The sequence below is a fragment of the Myotis lucifugus genome, unplaced genomic scaffold, assembly GCF_000147115.1.
Source record: "Myotis lucifugus unplaced genomic scaffold, Myoluc2.0 scaffold_191, whole genome shotgun sequence".
NCBI classification, from domain to species: Eukaryota; Metazoa; Chordata; class Mammalia; order Chiroptera; family Vespertilionidae; genus Myotis; species Myotis lucifugus.
Window position 1 is genome coordinate 2194668 of NW_005871239.1, and position 19022 is coordinate 2213689.

The window sequence follows — 19022 nt, forward strand, 5'->3', positions numbered from 1 at the left end:
CCCCATAAATCCCTTTGTTTATTATGTATAGGTATGAATGCTTTGGAGTATATGCATGTTGTAATATCTGTTGAATTTTTTATTTTTATGTAGGGCAAGCAGTATCCATGGCATTTTTGCACTCCTATGTCGATTTGGCAGTTAAATTGAAAGATAAAGGTATTGTGCTGTGGTATGCATGCTTATTTTCCTGATTCTGAGCTGTTGCTACTTGCAAAACTGTTTATGCTAAAGATGAAGAAAACTGCATAAAATTTCAGGTTATTAATGTTTTTGTTTCCAAGATTAAGTTAATTAACCATGAGCTTCAGAAATGCTTCTAAGCATTCATTTTGATTGTCTTCATGGAACTGTCTTTAATTGAGTACTTGTGGCCACATAGTTAATCTATAACCTTTTGGGCTGAATTCAGTCATTCAGCAGGCATTTATTGAGTGCCTACTCTGTGCCAGTTACTATTAAGTATTATTAAATAAATACTAAATACTATTAAATAAACATTTCACAGATAAGACCCAGTCTTACAGTGTAATCAAAGAGCCAGGCTCTTTTTATTTTAAGTATCCTATGAAACTTGACCCAATGGCAGGAAAATAAGAATCCAAGGAATGGACTTTAACTCAAAATGCCTATTCCATGATCCTATTAGAGAGAGAGAGAGAGAAAGAGAATGGATTAGGATAATGTTTTGATATCATTTGAATAAGTTAGAATGTATCATGCTTCCTATCTATAATATGACTTTCTCCTACTGTTTTTCTTGTAAATAGAAGCTATTTTAGTTGAATAGGTTTATTCTTGACTACTATTTGAATGTACTCACCATTTAGTTTTGAGGGAAACTAGTTTACATGCTATTTCATTATTTAGTAAGTTTCTATGGGCAGGTAGCCTTTTACTGAGCTCACTGTACTTAGCGTATTACCTTACATTGCAGAATATCTGGGGGTGTGTTTTTTTAAATCCTTACCTGAAGACATAGTTTTATTGGTTTTAGAGAGAGAGGAAGCTGGGAGTTTGTGGGTCTATGGCCTCAGCCAGGCACAGGGAAGATCCACGGAGACTAAGGAAAGCTAGAGAGTTCTGAACACTGTCTCCGTGTAAAACATTCTTCGCCGACTCCGTCCACACCTTTGGAAACCCCTGGACCGCTGGGGCTGGCCCCCAGCAGGAGTTGGGGGGTGGCGAGAGAGAGAGAGACATCAAATAAGAGAAACATTCATCAGTTGCCTCCTATATGTGCCCTTACTGGGATCGAACCTGCAACCTAGATATGTGCCCTGATTGGGAATCAAACCTGCAGCCTTATGATGTACAGAATGATGCTCCAACCAATTGAGCCACCTGGGGCCAGCATATCTGGTTTTATTAATTGTTGAATAAATGAATAACCTATTATAGTAGTTTCATAAGTTTTGTTTTATTTAGTGAAAAGTATGTACAACCTATTTATATGTTGGGGACTTTGTGAATTCAAGAAATTGATTCCAGAAAGTCAGTTCTAAATAGAGCATGTTCTGTAATAATAAAAACATCAGAGATTTTCAAAAACATTTCTGAACCATTTCTTTATCATTCATTTCCCAACCACAGTTGATTCTACTTTCGATTATTTCATTACCCAAGTGAAGAGGTGATTAAGTCTGTAGTTACTTTGATTACTGATCTTTTAAATAAAGCAAATCCTCTTATTCTCTTTTAGGTTATCCTTTGTAGTTGCATTCTGTGGGCAGATTTTAAGTTTCCTTTTTTTAGGTACTTTAGCCTTATTGGGAATTTATTAGAAGAAAGGAAAAGGAGGGTGGTGAAATATAAACCATAATAAAATAGCAATTGGATAATGTTCCTGAATAATAGAATTATCACCCCAACCCTTTTAACTAGTTAACAAATGAACATGGAAAGATTCCCTTACTTTCTTCTCTATTCATGACTAAATAAAGAGACTATCTGACCCCTCAATGCAAGGACTGTGAGTTGTATGTGATTATAGAATAAAAAAGCAGATTACCAGCCCAGGACTTGATTATCTTTTACATTTAGTTTGTTATTAACAACTCTTTTAGTAATTAGATATCAGATAAATGGACTTTTGGGGGCTTAATGTAGAAATGCATTAGTATAGGTAACTATAGTGTTCTGCATCTATGTTGTAGCCTAAACTATAACTTTTTAAACCAGGAAAATATTGTAATATTTTGGGCATTTAGTTCTGCAAACTTTCACATTAACTACTTGGGGAAAAAATCACTTTTCATCTCTTAATCCAAGACAATGAAGATTATTTTATACTCAGTCACAAGGTGGCAGCAAGTGTCAGGTGTTTATACTTACATTGCATCGGTAGCTAAGAGAATCTGTTTTTTCCCCTTCTTTAAATTAAGAACTCTTTTTGAAATTACTGCATTGATAAAGTATATGGGATATAATACTGCAGGCATCTTAGAATATTAGGTTATTCCAGTTGAAACACGATTAAATATTGGAACCATTTTATAGGAAGGAAAATTTTAAATTGGCAACTTTAACATAGGTAGCCTTACAGTGTTTAATGATATGTGCCAATATCCTTTTTTCAGTGTCAAAGATAACATCAAAATTTTCAACTTGGACTGCAGGGACAATAACATTCTTAGTGGTGGTAGATTTGTTGAGGATGTATATTGAAGGGAAAGAACTGCATTTGTAACAGCACTATATCCCTACTTGGATGCCAATATATAATACTAGAGGCTCGGTGCACAAAATTCATGTGTAGGTAGGGTCCCTAGGCCTGGCCGGCTATCAGGGTCGATGGGGCCTTCCAGCTGCCAGCCGGGGACTTTCTTCTGGCTGCCAGCTGGGGCCTCCCTTCCCCAGCTGCCAGCTGGGGCCTTCCTTTGTTCCACGCCACCCCCTGGTAGTCAGCGCATGTCATAGTGAGCGATAGAACTCCCGGTCTCCTGGTCGAACTCCTGTGGGAACACTTTGCATATTAGCCTTTGATATCTATAGATGGTACTCTATATTAACAAGTACCACTAGATATTTATTGACTAAATAATTATAATAAAGGATAAGAGAACTTCGTAGAGAAATCACTTAGCAGATCTAATTTTAGAAGGAATAGGATTTACCTTTGTTTATATGGTCATGTAGTATTCAAGTATTAATATATATTAGTGTAAAATTTAAAATTTGTTCATGAAGAAATATAAGGTACATTCCATAAATTTTTATAAGGTACATACTGTGTAACCAACATTGTACTAGGCAGAGGAATATAGTGTTGAATAAGATAGATTACATCCTGCCCGTATTGTCAAACAAATTGCTAACATTAAATCTAGTGATAAATTATCACATCTATGTTGTATAACCTAGAATCATTTAAAATATAAAAGTGAATTTTTAGTATTAAAAACTTTTGGTGATAAAATACTAAAGTATTATATTCACAGTTTTAATTGTTATACAAAGAGTCCTTTGATCTAATATATTAAAGTTTCTTTTTTTTTTTTAAAAAAATAAGTCTTTATTGTTCAGATTATTACAGTTGTTCCTCTTTTTTCTCCCCATAGCTCCCCTCCACCGGTTCCCACCCCACCCTCTGCCCTTACCCTCCCCCCCCATTGTCCTTGTCCATAGGTGTTCGATTTTTGTCCAGTCTCTTCCTGCACCCCCACACCCCCTTCCCCCCGAGTATTGTCCGTCCACTCCCTTTCTATGCCCCTGATTCTATTATATTCACCAGTTTATTCTGTTCATCAGATTATTCACTTGATTTTTAGATTCACTTGTTGATAGATATGTATTTGTTGTCACTTTGTTGTCCATAATTTTTATCTTTACCTTTTTCTTCTTCCTCTTCTTAAAGAATACCCTTCAGCATTTCATATAATACTGGTTTGGCGGTGATGAACTCTTTTAGCTTGTTCTTATCTGTGAAGCTCTTTATCTGACCTTCAATTCTAAATGATAGCTTTGCTGGGTAAAGTAATCTTGCTTGTAGGTTCTTGCTATTCATCACTTTGAATATTTCTTGCCACTCCCTTCTGGCTTGCATAGTTTCTGTTGAGAAATCAGCTGACAGTCATATGGGTACTCCCTTGTAGGTAACTGACTGTTTTTCTTTTGCTGCTTTTAAGATTCTCTGTTTGTCTTTTGCCCTTGGCATTTTAATTATGATGTGTCTTGGTGTGGTCCTCTTTGGATTCCTTTTGTTTGGGGCTCTCTGTGCTTCCTGGACTTGTAAGTCTATTTTTTTTATCAGGTAGGGGAAGTTTTCTGTCATTATTTCTTCAAATAGGTTTTCAATATCTTGTTCTCTCTCTTCTTCCGGCACCCCCATAATTCGGATGCTGGTACATTTGACGTTGTCCCAGAGGCTCCTTACACTATCTTGATATTTTTGGATTCCTTTTTCTTTTTGCTTTTCCTGTTGGGTATTTTTTGCTTCTTCGTATTTCAAACCTTTGACTTGATTCTTGGGATCCTCTAGTCTGCTGTTGGATCTCTGTATATTATTCTTTATTTCAGTCAGTGTATGCTTAATTTCTAATTGGTCCTTTTTCATATCCTTGAGGGTCTCACTAAATTTCTCGGAGGTTTCTAGAAGATTCTTGAGTAATCTTACAACCGTGGTTTTGAACTCTATATCCAGTAGTTTGCTTTCCTCCATTTCTTTCATTTGTGACCTGTTTCTTTGTCTTTGCATTTTGGCTGCTTCCCTGTGTTGATAGAGTGGCTTTCTGTGCTAGGTGTCCTATAGGGCCCAGTGGCTCAGCCTCCCAGGTCACCTGAGGTGGACGCTCTTGGTGCACCCCTTTGTGGGCTTTGTGCACAGTCTTGTTATAGTTAAGCCTTGATTGCTGTTGGTATCACTGGGAGGAATTGACCTCCAGACCAATTGGCTGTGAGGACCAGTTGTGTCTATGGTGGGAGAACTGCTGTGCTGGAAAACACCCTTATGGGGCAGGACTTGCTTCAGTGGGGCTTTGGTGCTTACTGAATCTGCCCCCTGAGTGTGTCTCTTATGGATTTGAAGAGCTGTAATCTGGTGTGGTCTCACACTGACCACTAGGTACACTGGCTCTTGGATCTCCAAGGAGGTGCAAAGTCAGCCACTGCCTGAGGCCACCCAGCAGAAGCTACTGAGAGATCTGCAGATTCCTCCTCTTTGTTTGGGGTTTGGAGGTGCCCAGATGAGGTGCAGCTGTGAAGCAATGCAGGCTGCTGATGAGCCTTAAGCATTCTTTTGGAAGCTCTGGGGTTCTTTGACCCAGCTACAGTTTGTTAGATTTTAGATTGCAAAAGGCCAGGCCTTTCATATGCCAAAGCCTCTGTGCACAGCTTGGGTAGGGTTGTAAATTGGGTGGGGCAGGGTCTCAGGGAATCACGGGCAGTGCAAACAGCAATGGTTGCCCATCAGCCCTGCCCTGGATAGGTCCCTGGGTCTCTGTGTCCTGTGCCCCCCATGCAGGAACAATGAATGCTGCAAGCACCTCTGAGAGAAAGCCGCCTTCGTGTTCTGGCCCGATGCCAGACAGTCCAGTTTCTCCCAGTATGAGTCTGGGTCCCCAGAGTCTCACCTGGAACTGGAGTTCAGAGCTGTCAGGAGCTTGTATCTCCCTCCTGATTGAAAAAGACCTCAGCGTACCCAGTTGCCAGCCCGTTTCGCAGGTCTCTGCACTTCTGCACCTCTGCACCTCCTACCAGTCTAGATGCTCTTTTCTCTTTCCCTCTAGTTGTCGAACTTCCACTCAGCCAGCCTTCCCTTGGTTCTGGATGATATCCATTTTGCCTTTTAAAAAGTTGTAGTTTGATGTGGTTGTGGGAGGCAGCAAGTTCAGGTGTTTACCTATGCCGCCATCTTGGTTCCTCTCTATTAAAGTTTCTTTTGTTAGAATTTACTCATTCCTTTCACAGCTGAATTGTGTGGTGCCTGATTTATTTGGGTTTTGATCTCTTTCTATCTAGCGATTTACATATTTTGAAGAACTTTACATATCCTCTTATATAATAAAGAGGTAATATGCAAATTGACCATCACTCCAACACACAAGATGGCCACCCCCATGTGGACACAAGATGGCCAGCAGAGGAGGGCAGTTGTGGGCGATCAGGCCTGCAGGGGAGAACAGTGGGGGGGGGCAGACCTGCAAGGGAGGGCAGTTGGGGGTGATCAGGCCTGCAGGGGAGGGCAGTTGGGGGGACCAGGCCAGCAAGGGAGGACAGTTGGGGGGAACCAAGCCTGCAGGGGAGGACAGTTGGGGGGGACCAGGCCGGCAGGGGAGGGCAGTTGGGGGTGACCAGGCCAGTAGGGGAGGGGAGTTGGGGGTGACAAGGTCGACAGGGGAGGGCAGTTGGGGGTGACCAGGCCTGCAGGGGTGGATAGTGGGGGGAACCAGGCCAGCAGGGGAGGGCAGTTGGGGGCGGGGATCAGGCCTACAGGAGAGGGAAGTTAGGGGTGACCAAGCTGGCAAGGGAGGGCAGTTAGGGGTGACTGGGCCAGCAGGGGAGGGCAGTTGGGGGGTGACCAGACCTGCAGGGGAGGACAGGGGTGACCAGACTGGCAGGGGAGATGAGTAATATAGACACAGTCCCTTTTTTCAAGGAGGTCTCTTGGTAGAAACAGACATTCATCAGGTAACCATACAAATGAGTATATAATTACATCTATATAATAAAAGCTTAAGCGACCGTTACGGGTCACTATGATGCGCACTGACCACCAGGGGCCAGATGCTTAATGCAGGAGCTTCCCCCTTGTGGTCAGTGTGCTCCCACAGGGGACTGCTGCTCAGCCAGAAGCCAGGCTCATGGCTGGTGAGCACAGCGGTGGTGGTGGGAGCCTCTCCTGCCTCTGCAGCAGTGCTAAGGAGCAGCAAGCCGAGTGGTAAGGAGTGAGCAGATGGGTGGTGAGGAACAAGGGGTCCCGGACTGCGAGAGGGTGCAGGCCAACCTGAGGGACCCGCCGCCCCCTCTCCCCCAGTGCACGAATTTTGTGCACCGGGCCTCTAGTAATAAAATAAAGAAAGGAGCATGGTTCTATCAGTGCATAGAAACCTGTTGTAGATCAGGGTGTCCAGGCATTCTTGAAGTAGTTATACGTGCAGAGATATGAAGGGGTGAGAAAGACCAAACTCGTAAAAGTTGGTGGGGGTGGGCTGTTAGCAAAATAGATTTGAGTTTTGAAAAGACACTTCTAGTTTCAGTGTAAAGATATACCCAATTCAGGGAGATGAATTAGAAGCGTACTGCAGCTACCCAAGGAGAAATAGTGAGTACTGGTAATAAAGAGAAATGGACAGATAGAAGAGATATTTCAAATGTAAGTGGTAAAATTGAAAGGCTATGCTGATTGATTTGGTTAGCCATGGGGGAATTAGGAATGGGCAGACGATAAAAATGATATTTTGTTTTTTGAGTTGTACAAGAATGGCAGTGTTCACCAATATATACAGGAAGGAAACCGTATTTGGTTTTAGACATACATACTGAGTTTGAGGATGTTTTCACTCAAACAGAAAAAGGTAAGTCAGTAAGGATATATGGATCTGAAACTTTGAGAAGGAGCCTGGGCCAATGATATAAATTTAAGATTCATTAGATTGGCAGTGGTTTTTGAGTTTGTCTAGGACAAGAGTGTAGAGCAAATAGAGAAGGCAGAATAAATTGAGCCTTGAGGAACGCCCATCTTACTGGCAGAGAACCTGCCAAAGGAACAAAAAGGAACAGCAAGAGAAGTGGCAAAAAAGCCAATAGGGAAGGTGTTGCAAAAAATCAAGGGGAGAGAGTGTTCCACAGCAGTGTTTGATACTGCTGAGAGGTTAAAATAAGAATGGGCCCTAATTGGTTTGGCTCAGTGGATAGAGCGTTGGCCTGCAGACTGAAGGGTCCCAGGTTCGATTCCGGTCAAGGGCATGTACCTTGGTTGCGGGTACATCCCCAGTAGAGGGTGTGCAGGAGGCAGCTGATCAATGTTTCTCTCTCATCGATGTTTCTAACTCTCTATCCCTCTTCCTTCCTCTCTGTAAAAAATCAATAAAAAAAATAAGAATGGGATATGAAAATATTGACAATTTTTAACAACTGAGTTTTCTACCTTAATATTTATAAAACGTGCATTTTCCTTCTAATTAGGCACACCCACTATGCTGCTTACTAGAATAAACTGTGCAAATTGGCCTGATGTATGTACTAAGGAAAATGTTACTGAATTTCCTGTTATAAAGATGTACAAGGAAGGCGAGAACCCAGTATCTTATGGTGGTATGTTAGGAACTGAAGATCTCCTAAAATTTATCCAGCTGTAAGTATGCAGCTTCACCCTAAGATTTGTAAAATTTCTAATTACCACATGTTGTTGACACACTCTAAATGGATTAAGATGGATACTAGAACGGAAATCACAGGCTGAGCATTGATGAGTAGAGCTCATCCACATACCATCACTTTTGGGGAGATAGAAATTTTGTTTAATGAGAGTAATTTTTTGTTTGTTTGTTTAGAATAGTATTTGTCTTTATTTTTTTGGATGTTTATCTTGCGGCATATAGTCTTTTCTAAGTTCAGTATTTTTATTTATTTATAAGCTGAAAAGTATTTTAAAAATGTATTTATTAAATTGATTGGGGTGACATTGGGCAACATGAATATATAGGTTTCATGGGTGGGTTTCTATGTTACAAGATCTGAATATTGCACTGCATGCCCACCACCCAAAGTCAAATCTTCTGTCACCTTATATTAGGACCCCCTTCTCCCCCACCCCCTTCCCTCTGGCAATCACCACACTGCTGTTTGTGTTCACGAGTTTCAGTTTTATATCACACACATGAGTGAAATCATATGTTCTTAGCTGCTTCTGACTTATTTCACTTAGCATAATGTTCTCAAAGTCCATCCATGTTGCAAATGGTGCTATTTCATCCTTGCTTATGGCTGAGTAGTATTCTATTGTGTATATGTACCACATCTTCTTTATCCACTCCTCTCTCATGGGACACTTTGGTTGTTTTCATGTCTTGGCCACTGTGAATAATGCTGCAATGAACATAGGAGTGCATATATCTTTGCAAATACATGATTTGAAATTTTTCAGGTACATACCCAGGAGAGGGATTGCTGGGTTGTATGGTAGCTCTATTCTTAATTTTTTGAGGAATCACCTGATTGCTTTCCATAGCTGGTGAAAAGTGTTTTTAAAAATTAATTTTGTATACATAAATATCTATATTCATCTAGCAACAGGATTTCATGTCCAGTGAACATAACATCTATCCAAGAAGCAGAAGAATATTTAACTGGGGAATTATATAAAGACCTGATCCCCTATTCTGGTGTGTCAGTACTGGGACTATTTAGTCCAACCATGACAACAGGTAAGTAGAATTGAATTTTAAATTATACAATACTTAGTTAAAAACTCATTTACTAGTTTTTTTTAAAGAATTACTATCTTTTAAAATTACAGAGAACTCATATTATAGAGGATTTTGAAATACAGAGAAATTTGAAGAAAATTAAAATCTATAATTATTTGGAGTTGCTAAATTTTAATGTAATTTCTTCCCTCTTTTTTTGTGTACCTCTTTATTGCATATTTCTATATGTCTTAATGTAATTGGGCTAGTACTGTATATCCAAGTTTGATTCTTGCTGTTTTTGTTTAACAGTACTTGGGTGTATTTTTCCAGGTGAGTAATATTCTTCAGAAACATCATGGCTGTATAATTTTTGAACTGTCTAGCAATAATATTTGTTGTTTCCTTTTTTCTTTTTGCTGTATATAAAGGACATTTTCTTTATGAGTTTTTGTGTGGATTTTAGACTGTTTAGTGGGTATACTAGTAGGTCCCCAGTATAGGAATAACTTTGTCTTCTATAAAATATATGTGCTACTTATTTTTAAAAATGGGGTTTTATTGCCTCTCTAATGAATTATTGTGAGATTTTTATATAATAAGGATATTAATCTTTTGTCATTTTGTTCCAGTTATTTTCCCCCAATTTATTGTTTGCTTTTTGGCTTTGCTTAATAATAATTATACATGTAGCAATATAACATTGTTTTCAGGTTTATCGATTTTGAGATTTCTTCCATTTCTTTTAGCTATTGAAATCCCCTATGATCATTATCAGTTAATATTCACCTGTATTTTCTTCTGGCTTTATATTTTCCTACTTTGATTTATATTATCTTTATGCTTTGAATATTTTTCTTTTTAAAAAATTGTGATGAAATACACATCTTAACTATTTTTAAGTGTGTAGATAGATAGTGTTAATTATATTTACATTGTTGTGCAACTAATCTCCAGAAATTTTTCATCTTGCAAAACTGAAACTATGCCTGCTAAACAACATTGCATTTTCCCTAGCCCCTGGCAACTAACTACCATTCTACTTTCTGTCTCTATGAATTTGACTGTTCTAGGTACCTCATATACATGGAATCATACAGTATTTATTTTTTTCTGACTGGCTTAATTTACTTAGTATAATGTCCTCAACGTTTATCTATTATAACATGTATCAGCCTTTCCTTTCTTTTAAAGGCTATCTATATAATAAAGACCCAGGGTCGACCAGACCGGAAGTCAGTGCTGAGTTGCTGTGGGACTCAGCACTGACTGGGCCGCTGTGGGCGCCCTGACCTAGTACTGACTTCCTAGGGGGCTGCGGATCAGACTCGGAGAGAGGCCTGCAGAGAGAGAGGCAGGGTCTGATCCTTAGCCTCTGTGGCAGCCGTTGATCAGAACTTGCCTCTCTTTCTCTCCTGTCCTGGCAAACAGCCGCACCTCCATTTCTCTCCAGGCCTCCACCAGGGCTGCTGATCAGCCCCGTCTTTCTGATCAGGCCCCGTTGATAGGCCCAGAGACGCTGACTGGCATAGAAACTGACCAATCAGAACCAAATCTGGGTGAATGTAAGGAGCCAATGGCTGCCTAGGAGGCAGAGCTTTTGACGCTTATTGGCATAAAAACTTACCAATCAGAACCTATTCTGGGTCAACTGTGAGGAGCCAATGGCTGCCTAGGAGGCAGAGCTTTTGACACTGACTGGCATAGAAACTGACCAATCGGAACCAAATTGGCTGGCAGGGGAGGGCAGTTGGGGGTGATCAGGCAGGCAGAGGCAGTTAGGGATGATCAGACCAGCAGGGGAGAGCAGTTAGGGTCGAGATCAGGTCAGCAGGAGAGGGCATTTGGGGGCAACCAGGCTGGCAGGGGAGGGCAGTTGAGGGTGAGATCAGGCAGGCAGGCAGAGGCAGTTAGGGGCGATCAGGAAGGCAGGCAGAGAGGTTAGGGGCGATCAGGCAGGCAGGCAGAGAGGTTAGGGGCGATCAGGCAGGCAGGCAGAGAGGTTAGGGGCAATCAGGCAGGCAGGCAGGTGATTGGTTAGGAGCCAGCGGTCCCAGATTGTGAGAGGGGTGTCTGACCATTGGTTTAGGCTCGATCCCTGTGGGATGTCCCCTGAGGGGTCCCCGATTGGAGTGGGTGCAGGCTGGGCTGAGGGAAACCCCCCTTCATGCACAAATTTCATGCACTGGGCCTCTACTCCTATATAATAAAAGAGTAATATGCATATTGACCCTAATGGCAGAACGACTGGGAATGACCGGACACTATGATGTGCAATGACCACCAGGGGACAGACACTCAATGCAGGAGCTGCCCCCTGGTGGTCAGTGTGTTCCCACGGGGCGCTCCACTCAGCCACAAGCCGGGCTGATGGCTGCAAGTGCAGCGGCAGTGGCGGGAGCCTCTCAGTCTTCACGGCTCCGGCCGGAGCCTTCAGTCTTCGCTCCACCACTTTGCCCCTACGTATGCAAATTAACCGCTATCTTTGTTGGGTTAATTTGCATACTCTCCTGATTGGCTGGTGAGCGTAGCAGAGGGATGGCTAATTTACATGTTTGTCTATTATTAGGTAAGATATTTGGGGTTGCCATATATCTGACATATGTGCAGTTTTCACCAAGGAGGGGAATATGCTAGTTACTAGCTTAGTTTTCTTATGAATCTTTTCTACTTTGGTGTAGCACAGGCTAATAAAATATTTTCATGGATTACCAGTTTCTTATTAGAATCATGATTATAAATGAGCTCTCAATGCTGCCTACTGGTTGACTGGGCCATTCTAGTAAGTTAGCTTTCCTACAGACCATATTTCTCAATCTTGTGGAAATATGTATCCTTTTTTAACGAAAATAATCTTATGGTTACCCAGTGTTAACAGTATTGATGCTCACACCCTGAATATAGTGCTGTATGCTAAGGTACAGATCTTTTGGGTTCAGCATGCCCAGACAGCTAGGTGCTTTATGACTCAAACCTTGCATCGTTGTTTTTGTATTTGAACTACTATGATCCTTTCATGCAGCAAGCTGGGCTATCATTTGGCCTCCATGTGACAAGAGTATGTCATTTATATAAGTTCACCTTTGTTCTATTCTCATTAGTCTGCAACTATTAATTCAGACTTGCTTTTTGGTTATTTGGTTATTAGCACAATCCAGAACATACTATTATTTATGCAAATGCATTCAGAAATCTATAGACATAATAATTTTAATTTTGAATATCTGTATTCTAACAAATGAGAAAAAAACTGTTACACAAATTAATCAAAGTTCAAAAGTAACAAAAACAGGTTATAGAAAATAAAAAAGAAGACATAAATCCTTCCTAATTGCAGAACCCTAACACAGACGTTCTAGAGAACTAGAATTTCCAGTCTTCTGTTCTTGTCTATGCAGATAGCTGCTTTTAGATTTTGTGATTATAATGTGTATATCATTTCACATACCAGCTTCTCTTTCCAAGCTCCATACAAGAAAGTTGTCTCCATTTATCCTGCCTTAGAAATAAATTTTAAAAAGCAACAAATATTTATTCAGTAAATGTGTATGATTAGAGTGCTGTAAATCTTACAAATTTAGAGTACATTTTTTTAGGGAACCATAGTTGTGTTACATCAATTTATATTTCTGTCATAATCAAATATCAAAAGACACAGACTTATTTTAAAACTACTATGTTATATAAGATCTACACTTAAATATTTATTATAATTAATTAATAACAGAGTACTCTCTATAAATCTCTTCATCAGTTGAGTAGCACACATAATTTTAAAGATTTCTTTTTTTGGTCTTGTCTGTGTATTTTTAGCACAAGAAGATTTCACTGAAGCAGGAAAGTACCTAAAAGGATGTGTTATCACTGGAATTTATTCTGAAGAAGATGTTTTGATACTGTAAGTTTATTGGTCTTCTAATTTTAGGAAGGAAGAAGTTTGCAAAATAGTATATTGCTTGTCTTTACATAGTTGACAAAGAAAATAGGGCAGAAACATTACAAGTTTTAATTTTCTTCTAGGAAGATCTGGGAAGTACCATGTGGCTATTTAGGATTTTTAGATATTCTTTTACATTCAGCTAGTGCCCCCAGAGGAGCAACCTTGGATTCATATTACTTCATCTTCCTATAAAAAGTGTTCTCTTTGGGTCTGTAGTTTTAAAAAATATGTATGTTTATTTAATTTATTTTTTTAAATGCATGCATTTAAAAAATATATTTTTATTGAGTTCAGAGAGGAAGGGAGGAGAGAGAAATAGAAACATCAATGATGAAAGAGAATCACTGATTGGCTGCCTCCTGCACGCCCCCTATTGGGGATCAAGCCCACAATCTGGGCATGTGTCCTGACCAGTGAGTTGGTTCATGGGCTGATGCTCCACCACTGAACCACACCAGCCGGGCTATTGCCTGCAGTTTTGATTTTTGGAATTGTTGTATTTTGCGGGGTTACTTCTGGAGTGTTTGGGTTTTGATTTGCCATATATATAAAAATCAAAGTTTTTTCAGATTTTGCCCAGAGTTTTAATTGATGCAACTATACCTGATAGTTCTACTTAATTTTAAGTTAACTGCTACCATACACTTAATTAGTATTTTTTTAAAGCCACTTATTGCTGCAGAATGAAGGACAACTGAAAATTTGGAGCTGATCACATTCTGCAAAATGGCTCATTTTCAGGTGCAAGTGGAGTTAACCTCAGGAGTTTGTCTTTCTTACCTTCTGACTATAATATTCCTAATTGTGATTTCTGAGCTTAAATCTTTTATGTTGAACTGGTGACATATACTCTTAATGATCAAGCTCCTGTTCTATCCTTGAAATCAGTAATTTTAAAAAAATACTGTATTCTAGATTTTTAGGAAATATGAGACCTAGTCACCTGACACATGGACAACCGCCCACTTTTCTGCTATCTTTGTGCATTTAATAATGGCCCAAATAACTAAATCAGTCATTTTCAGGGTGTGTTTTGTTTATAACCCAACTGGTTAACTAAGAGGGTTTTGCAGGTAATCTGAAGGCTGGCCTCTCTACCAATGTGTATATTAATCTAATGCCTGTATTTTATTCTTACAGGAGTTTTTTACATGATATAAATGTGACTATGTCACTGGTAATTTCACACAAAGCATTTTTTCCTATTTAATTTAGTGATTTACTTAGCAAAAGTAATGGCAGGAGGGAGCAGATTTGGGCTCTGTTACAGTAGAGACAGACCGTGTCTGGAGAACCTCAGTTTGAATCCTCTCTCCGCTATTTATCACCCTCCAAGTACTGGTTTCCTCTTCTGGAAGCTGGGTTAACAGTGGCTTCTTTATAGGGCTGTTCTAAGGGTTAAATGAAAACTTAACTAAAAGCATCTGGGGTAGTGCCTGCAAACAGTAGATTTCTAATAAATGCCCATCTCCTTGCTCAGCAGTATGGTGAGGAGTCCAGAAAGTTTGAGAGCTATTCAATGTGTTCCTAATCCTGTTTAGACATTTTCTTGATGGATAAGTTCTCTACGAAAAAAAATCTGGGCAGATTATTATCTGTTGCTTTCTTTCAATCTTGGTCGTCAAGGCTACAGAAGATAAATTTGTCTATAAATTGAGTTATTATTTCCTTGGTAGTAGGACTTCCCATTTGCTGCCTTCCACTGTGACTCCTTGGCCTCATTGTTTATGTTTTTGATGACTTGCTATTATTTAGTTGAAAATTTTAAGTATATATTTCTCCATAGGTCAAATAAATATACTGCAACTCTTCCAGCCCTGCTGCTTGCCAGACACAAAGAAAGCCTAGTAGAGAGCATTCCATTGGCCAACACCCATGCGCAAGAAATAGTTCAAATAATAACAAATGCATTACTGGAAACATTTGTGAGTATATTTTATAATAAGGATGTTATTTGAAATAGGGATATCTAGATGAGTTAAAGGTAGTTTATTTTAATACGTGATTTTCCAGCTTTTATTGGCATATGGCATGATGTTTGTGACAGAGGATTCATTGGGTTGCTGTTTTATTGTTCACTCATTATGCATGAAGCTTCTCTAGTCCACTGCCAAAAGTTTCCATGTCTTTGGATTATTTTTTTATTTCTGAGGCCAGTGTGGCTGATGGCCAGTTGAAGTACTTAATCTAGGCTGAAACTTGGTATAAAGCACACGGATTCCAGAGAATCACACTGCTTAGCTTCAAATCCTTGGCTTGATTACTTACTGGCAGTGTGTTAACTTCTCAGTGTCTCAGTGTAAAATGTAGGTGATAGTAGCAACTGCAGAGCATTACTGTAAAGACTAAATGAGATTATTTGTGTTCAGTGTTTGGACCCTGGTAGACATTCAACAAATGTTAGCTGATTTTTTTTTTTTTTAATTCCAGAGAGGGAGGAAGGGGAAGAGAGAGAGACAGAGACAGATGTCGATGTGAGAAACATTGATTGGCTGCCTCCCATATGCACCCCGATTGAGGATTAAACCTGCAACCTGGGTTTGTGCCCTGACCAGGAATTGAAACCACCACCTTTTGGTGTACAGGACGATGCTCCAACCAACTGAGCCACACTGGCCAGCACTAGCTGATATTTTTATTCTTTATACAGTTTTAGAACAAAATATTGACTTATGAAAGGCCTTTTTCAATGCTTTGTATAATAGTGGATTCAGGGACACAAAATATGTAATACACGATTCTTGATTTCAGTTGTTTTTCTTTTATATTAAACACTAGAGGCTCAGTGCACAAAATTTGTGTGTGTGTGTGGGGGTGTCCCTCAGCCCGGCCTGCACCCTCTCCAATCCGAGATCCCTTGGGGACATCCCTCTCACAATCTGAGACTGCTGGCTCCTAACCGCTTACCTGCCTGCCTGCCTGATCGCCCCTAACTGCTCCCTGCCGGCCTGATTGCCCCTAACCACCTCTGCCTCGGCCCCGGCTACTGTGGCTTTGTCCGGAAGGACATCCGGAAGACGGTCTAATTAGCATATTACCCTTTTATTAGTATAGATAGCTAGATTATTATAAATGTATGCTTTTCTATAATTATAAAGTGACATAAGGAGCACTTTTATCAGCTATAAATAGTGAACATATAATCTTGTTTTTATACTGTTGTGATAATCTAAATGACTACATTTTAAGTTCAAATAAATGACCATAGTCTTAATTATTAAATCTTTTTGTCACATTGGTTCTGTTCCCTCACTACTCTCCCCAAATTAAAGTTACAGGTTATAATGAATCAAATTATTAATATTTTCAGTATGTGGTTTCCTAAATTATTTACTCAAGTAATAGTTTTGTCTTTAATAACATGATATTAAGTAAATATATACATATATATTTAAGATGACCCAAACTCATCCTGCACATTTTCTACCAGAGACATGGAATCATCTATTTCTTTCTTTTTTTCCAAAATATGTTTTGATTTATTTCAGAGAGAGGAAGGGAGAGGGAGAAAGAGAAATAGAAACATTAATTATGAGAGAGAATCATTGATCCGCTGCCTCCTACAAGCCCCCTACTGGGGATTGAGCCTTCAACCCAGGCATGTGCCCCAACCGAGAATCAAACTGTGACCTTCAGGTTCATGGGTTGATGCTCAACCACTGAGCCACACCAGCCGGCTATATATTTCTTTAGCAAATACACAGTGCAATATTGCTGGAATTATTATAAGCCTTTAACTATTTTTTCCAGATAATACAGAAAACTATAATGAAGAAATTTAGAATCGACCTCTTTAACCAAGTTTAAATTTGGGAATATATTATCCAAAGTTTAAAAAATTTCCATGTGTATATATGTGTTTCATCAAGAAATAAAGATAGGCATATTGGTTTTTTAATATCTGCATAATATTCTGTTGTACTAGAACACTAATTAGTTTTCTATAGATGAATATTTAAGTTGTCTTTAGTTTGTTTTGTTTTACTCAGGGTCCATCTTTATAGATAACCTTTCCGTGTTTCCATGATATACACTCATGGTAAATTCATAGAATTTTAGTTGCTGTTCCAAAGGGTAGACACATTTTTAAGGCTCCTGATACTTATTCCTGTTTTGCCCAACAGAAGATTTGTATCGTTTTACTCTTTTTTTGCCTACCTGATAGGTAAAAATTAGTTTCAATTTTATTCATTAATATTATAATTTTTAAGGCTGAGAAACTTAGGACAAACTTAACTATTAAAATATGTTTATAGTTTATGCAAACATGATTAGCATTGTGGCGTTGTTCAAATTTGCAATGTTTTGGTTTGCGGTGTTCTAAATACTGAACAGCTGTAATAAAAATTATTTTGCTTTTAGTTTATGGCGTTTCTGTAAATGAAAAATCTCTCAAGTGGTTATTAACCTTTTGAGTGCCAACCAATATCCTAGGAACTATACTAAAATAGCCAAGGCATTTTTGCTGATTTTACAGCAGTTTAGGAAAAAAATTATGAATCGCAAGTAAATGAAGTTACATATTCAAAAACTTAAGGAAACCTTTACTACATTGACATATTTAGCAATATCATCATCACTAATAAAAGCAGACTTAGAACCGGACCCCATTTCGAAGCTTTGATAGCGCTCCCGGCACTTTTGGTGAAAGACAGGAGGAGTGAGATTGCGCTCCCCGGCACTCTAGGGGTTAAATTTCCTAAAGTTGTTCCATGTTGGAGGTTGAAGTCTAGAGCATATAGTGACTGCAATACTCAGCTAGCAGCAAGTTCCTCTTCTGGTCTGCCCTTAAGTACTAGAAAGACTTTGGTTCCTTCATCTGGATAGGAAGGAGGAGTAGATGACCAGATGGTAGATATTTTTAATATGGCATAAAATTTTTATTTTAGTGAACCTGATGACAAAGTAGCCTAGGTAAATAATGCCCCCAAATGAAATACACGATCCTGTATAATAGAGAGATAATATGCAAATTAACCCTCATGCCCCCACAAGATGGCTGCCTAGGACCAGGCCAGCAGGGGGTTAGTGAGGGAAGATCAAACATCTGAACAGCAGGCTGCGTGAGCGACCAGGCTGGCGGGGGTTCGTGAGGGGCGACCAGGCTGGCGTGGGTGCAGTTGGGGGCAACCAGGCCAGCGGGGTGGGGGGCAGTTGGGGGCGACCAGGCCAGCAGGGGGGCAGTTAGGGGTGACCAGGCAGGCAGGCAGGTGAGTGATTAGGAGCCAGCAGTCCAGGATTGTGAGAGGGATGTCCGACTGCTAGTTTAGGCCTGATCCCGGGCCTAAACCGGCAGTCGGACATCCCCAAAGAGTCCCGGATTGGAGCGGGTGCGGGCTGGGCTGAGGGGACCCCTGCCCGCCACCCCCCCCCCCACATGAATTTCGTGCACTGGGCCTCTAATAAGTATATAAGCAATGATATATCCCACACTTTCACACTTAGATACCTTAAGTTCTTTTTCTGCTTTTACTATGAATAAGAATACCAGAACCCACACAATTATAGCCTCTTACATACTCAGATAGGTAAAGGTCACCTTCCAATGACCACATTTGATGACCTTTTCTGTTTCTCCTTAGCTTCTCAGTAACAATCAAAACTTTGTATAAGAGAGAGTGGGGGGCTGGAAGGGTAGAGAGGGGTGGGGAAAAACATAAAACTGTTAACTATGCCATTCCTTTTAAAAATTTATTCTTTTCCTTTGGCTTTTATAATTCAGTCCTCTCCAGATA

The 19022-nt window shown here is 39.8% G+C and overlaps 1 protein-coding gene across 2 annotated transcripts in view; it reads left to right on the forward strand.

The window, feature by feature from the left end:
* The window catches only part of TXNDC16 (thioredoxin domain containing 16), an 81528-nt gene that overhangs the window by 53092 nt on the left and 9414 nt on the right, over nucleotides 1-19022 (forward strand). For both annotated transcript variants that reach the window (XM_023760771.1, XM_023760770.1), the window contains 5 exons: nucleotides 94-159; nucleotides 8125-8293; nucleotides 9229-9365; nucleotides 13161-13245; nucleotides 15074-15212. In XM_023760771.1, the coding sequence (XP_023616539.1) occupies nucleotides 94-159; nucleotides 8125-8293; nucleotides 9229-9365; nucleotides 13161-13245; nucleotides 15074-15212 (596 nt within the window). The remainder of the gene's footprint in view (nucleotides 1-93; nucleotides 160-8124; nucleotides 8294-9228; nucleotides 9366-13160; nucleotides 13246-15073; nucleotides 15213-19022) is intronic.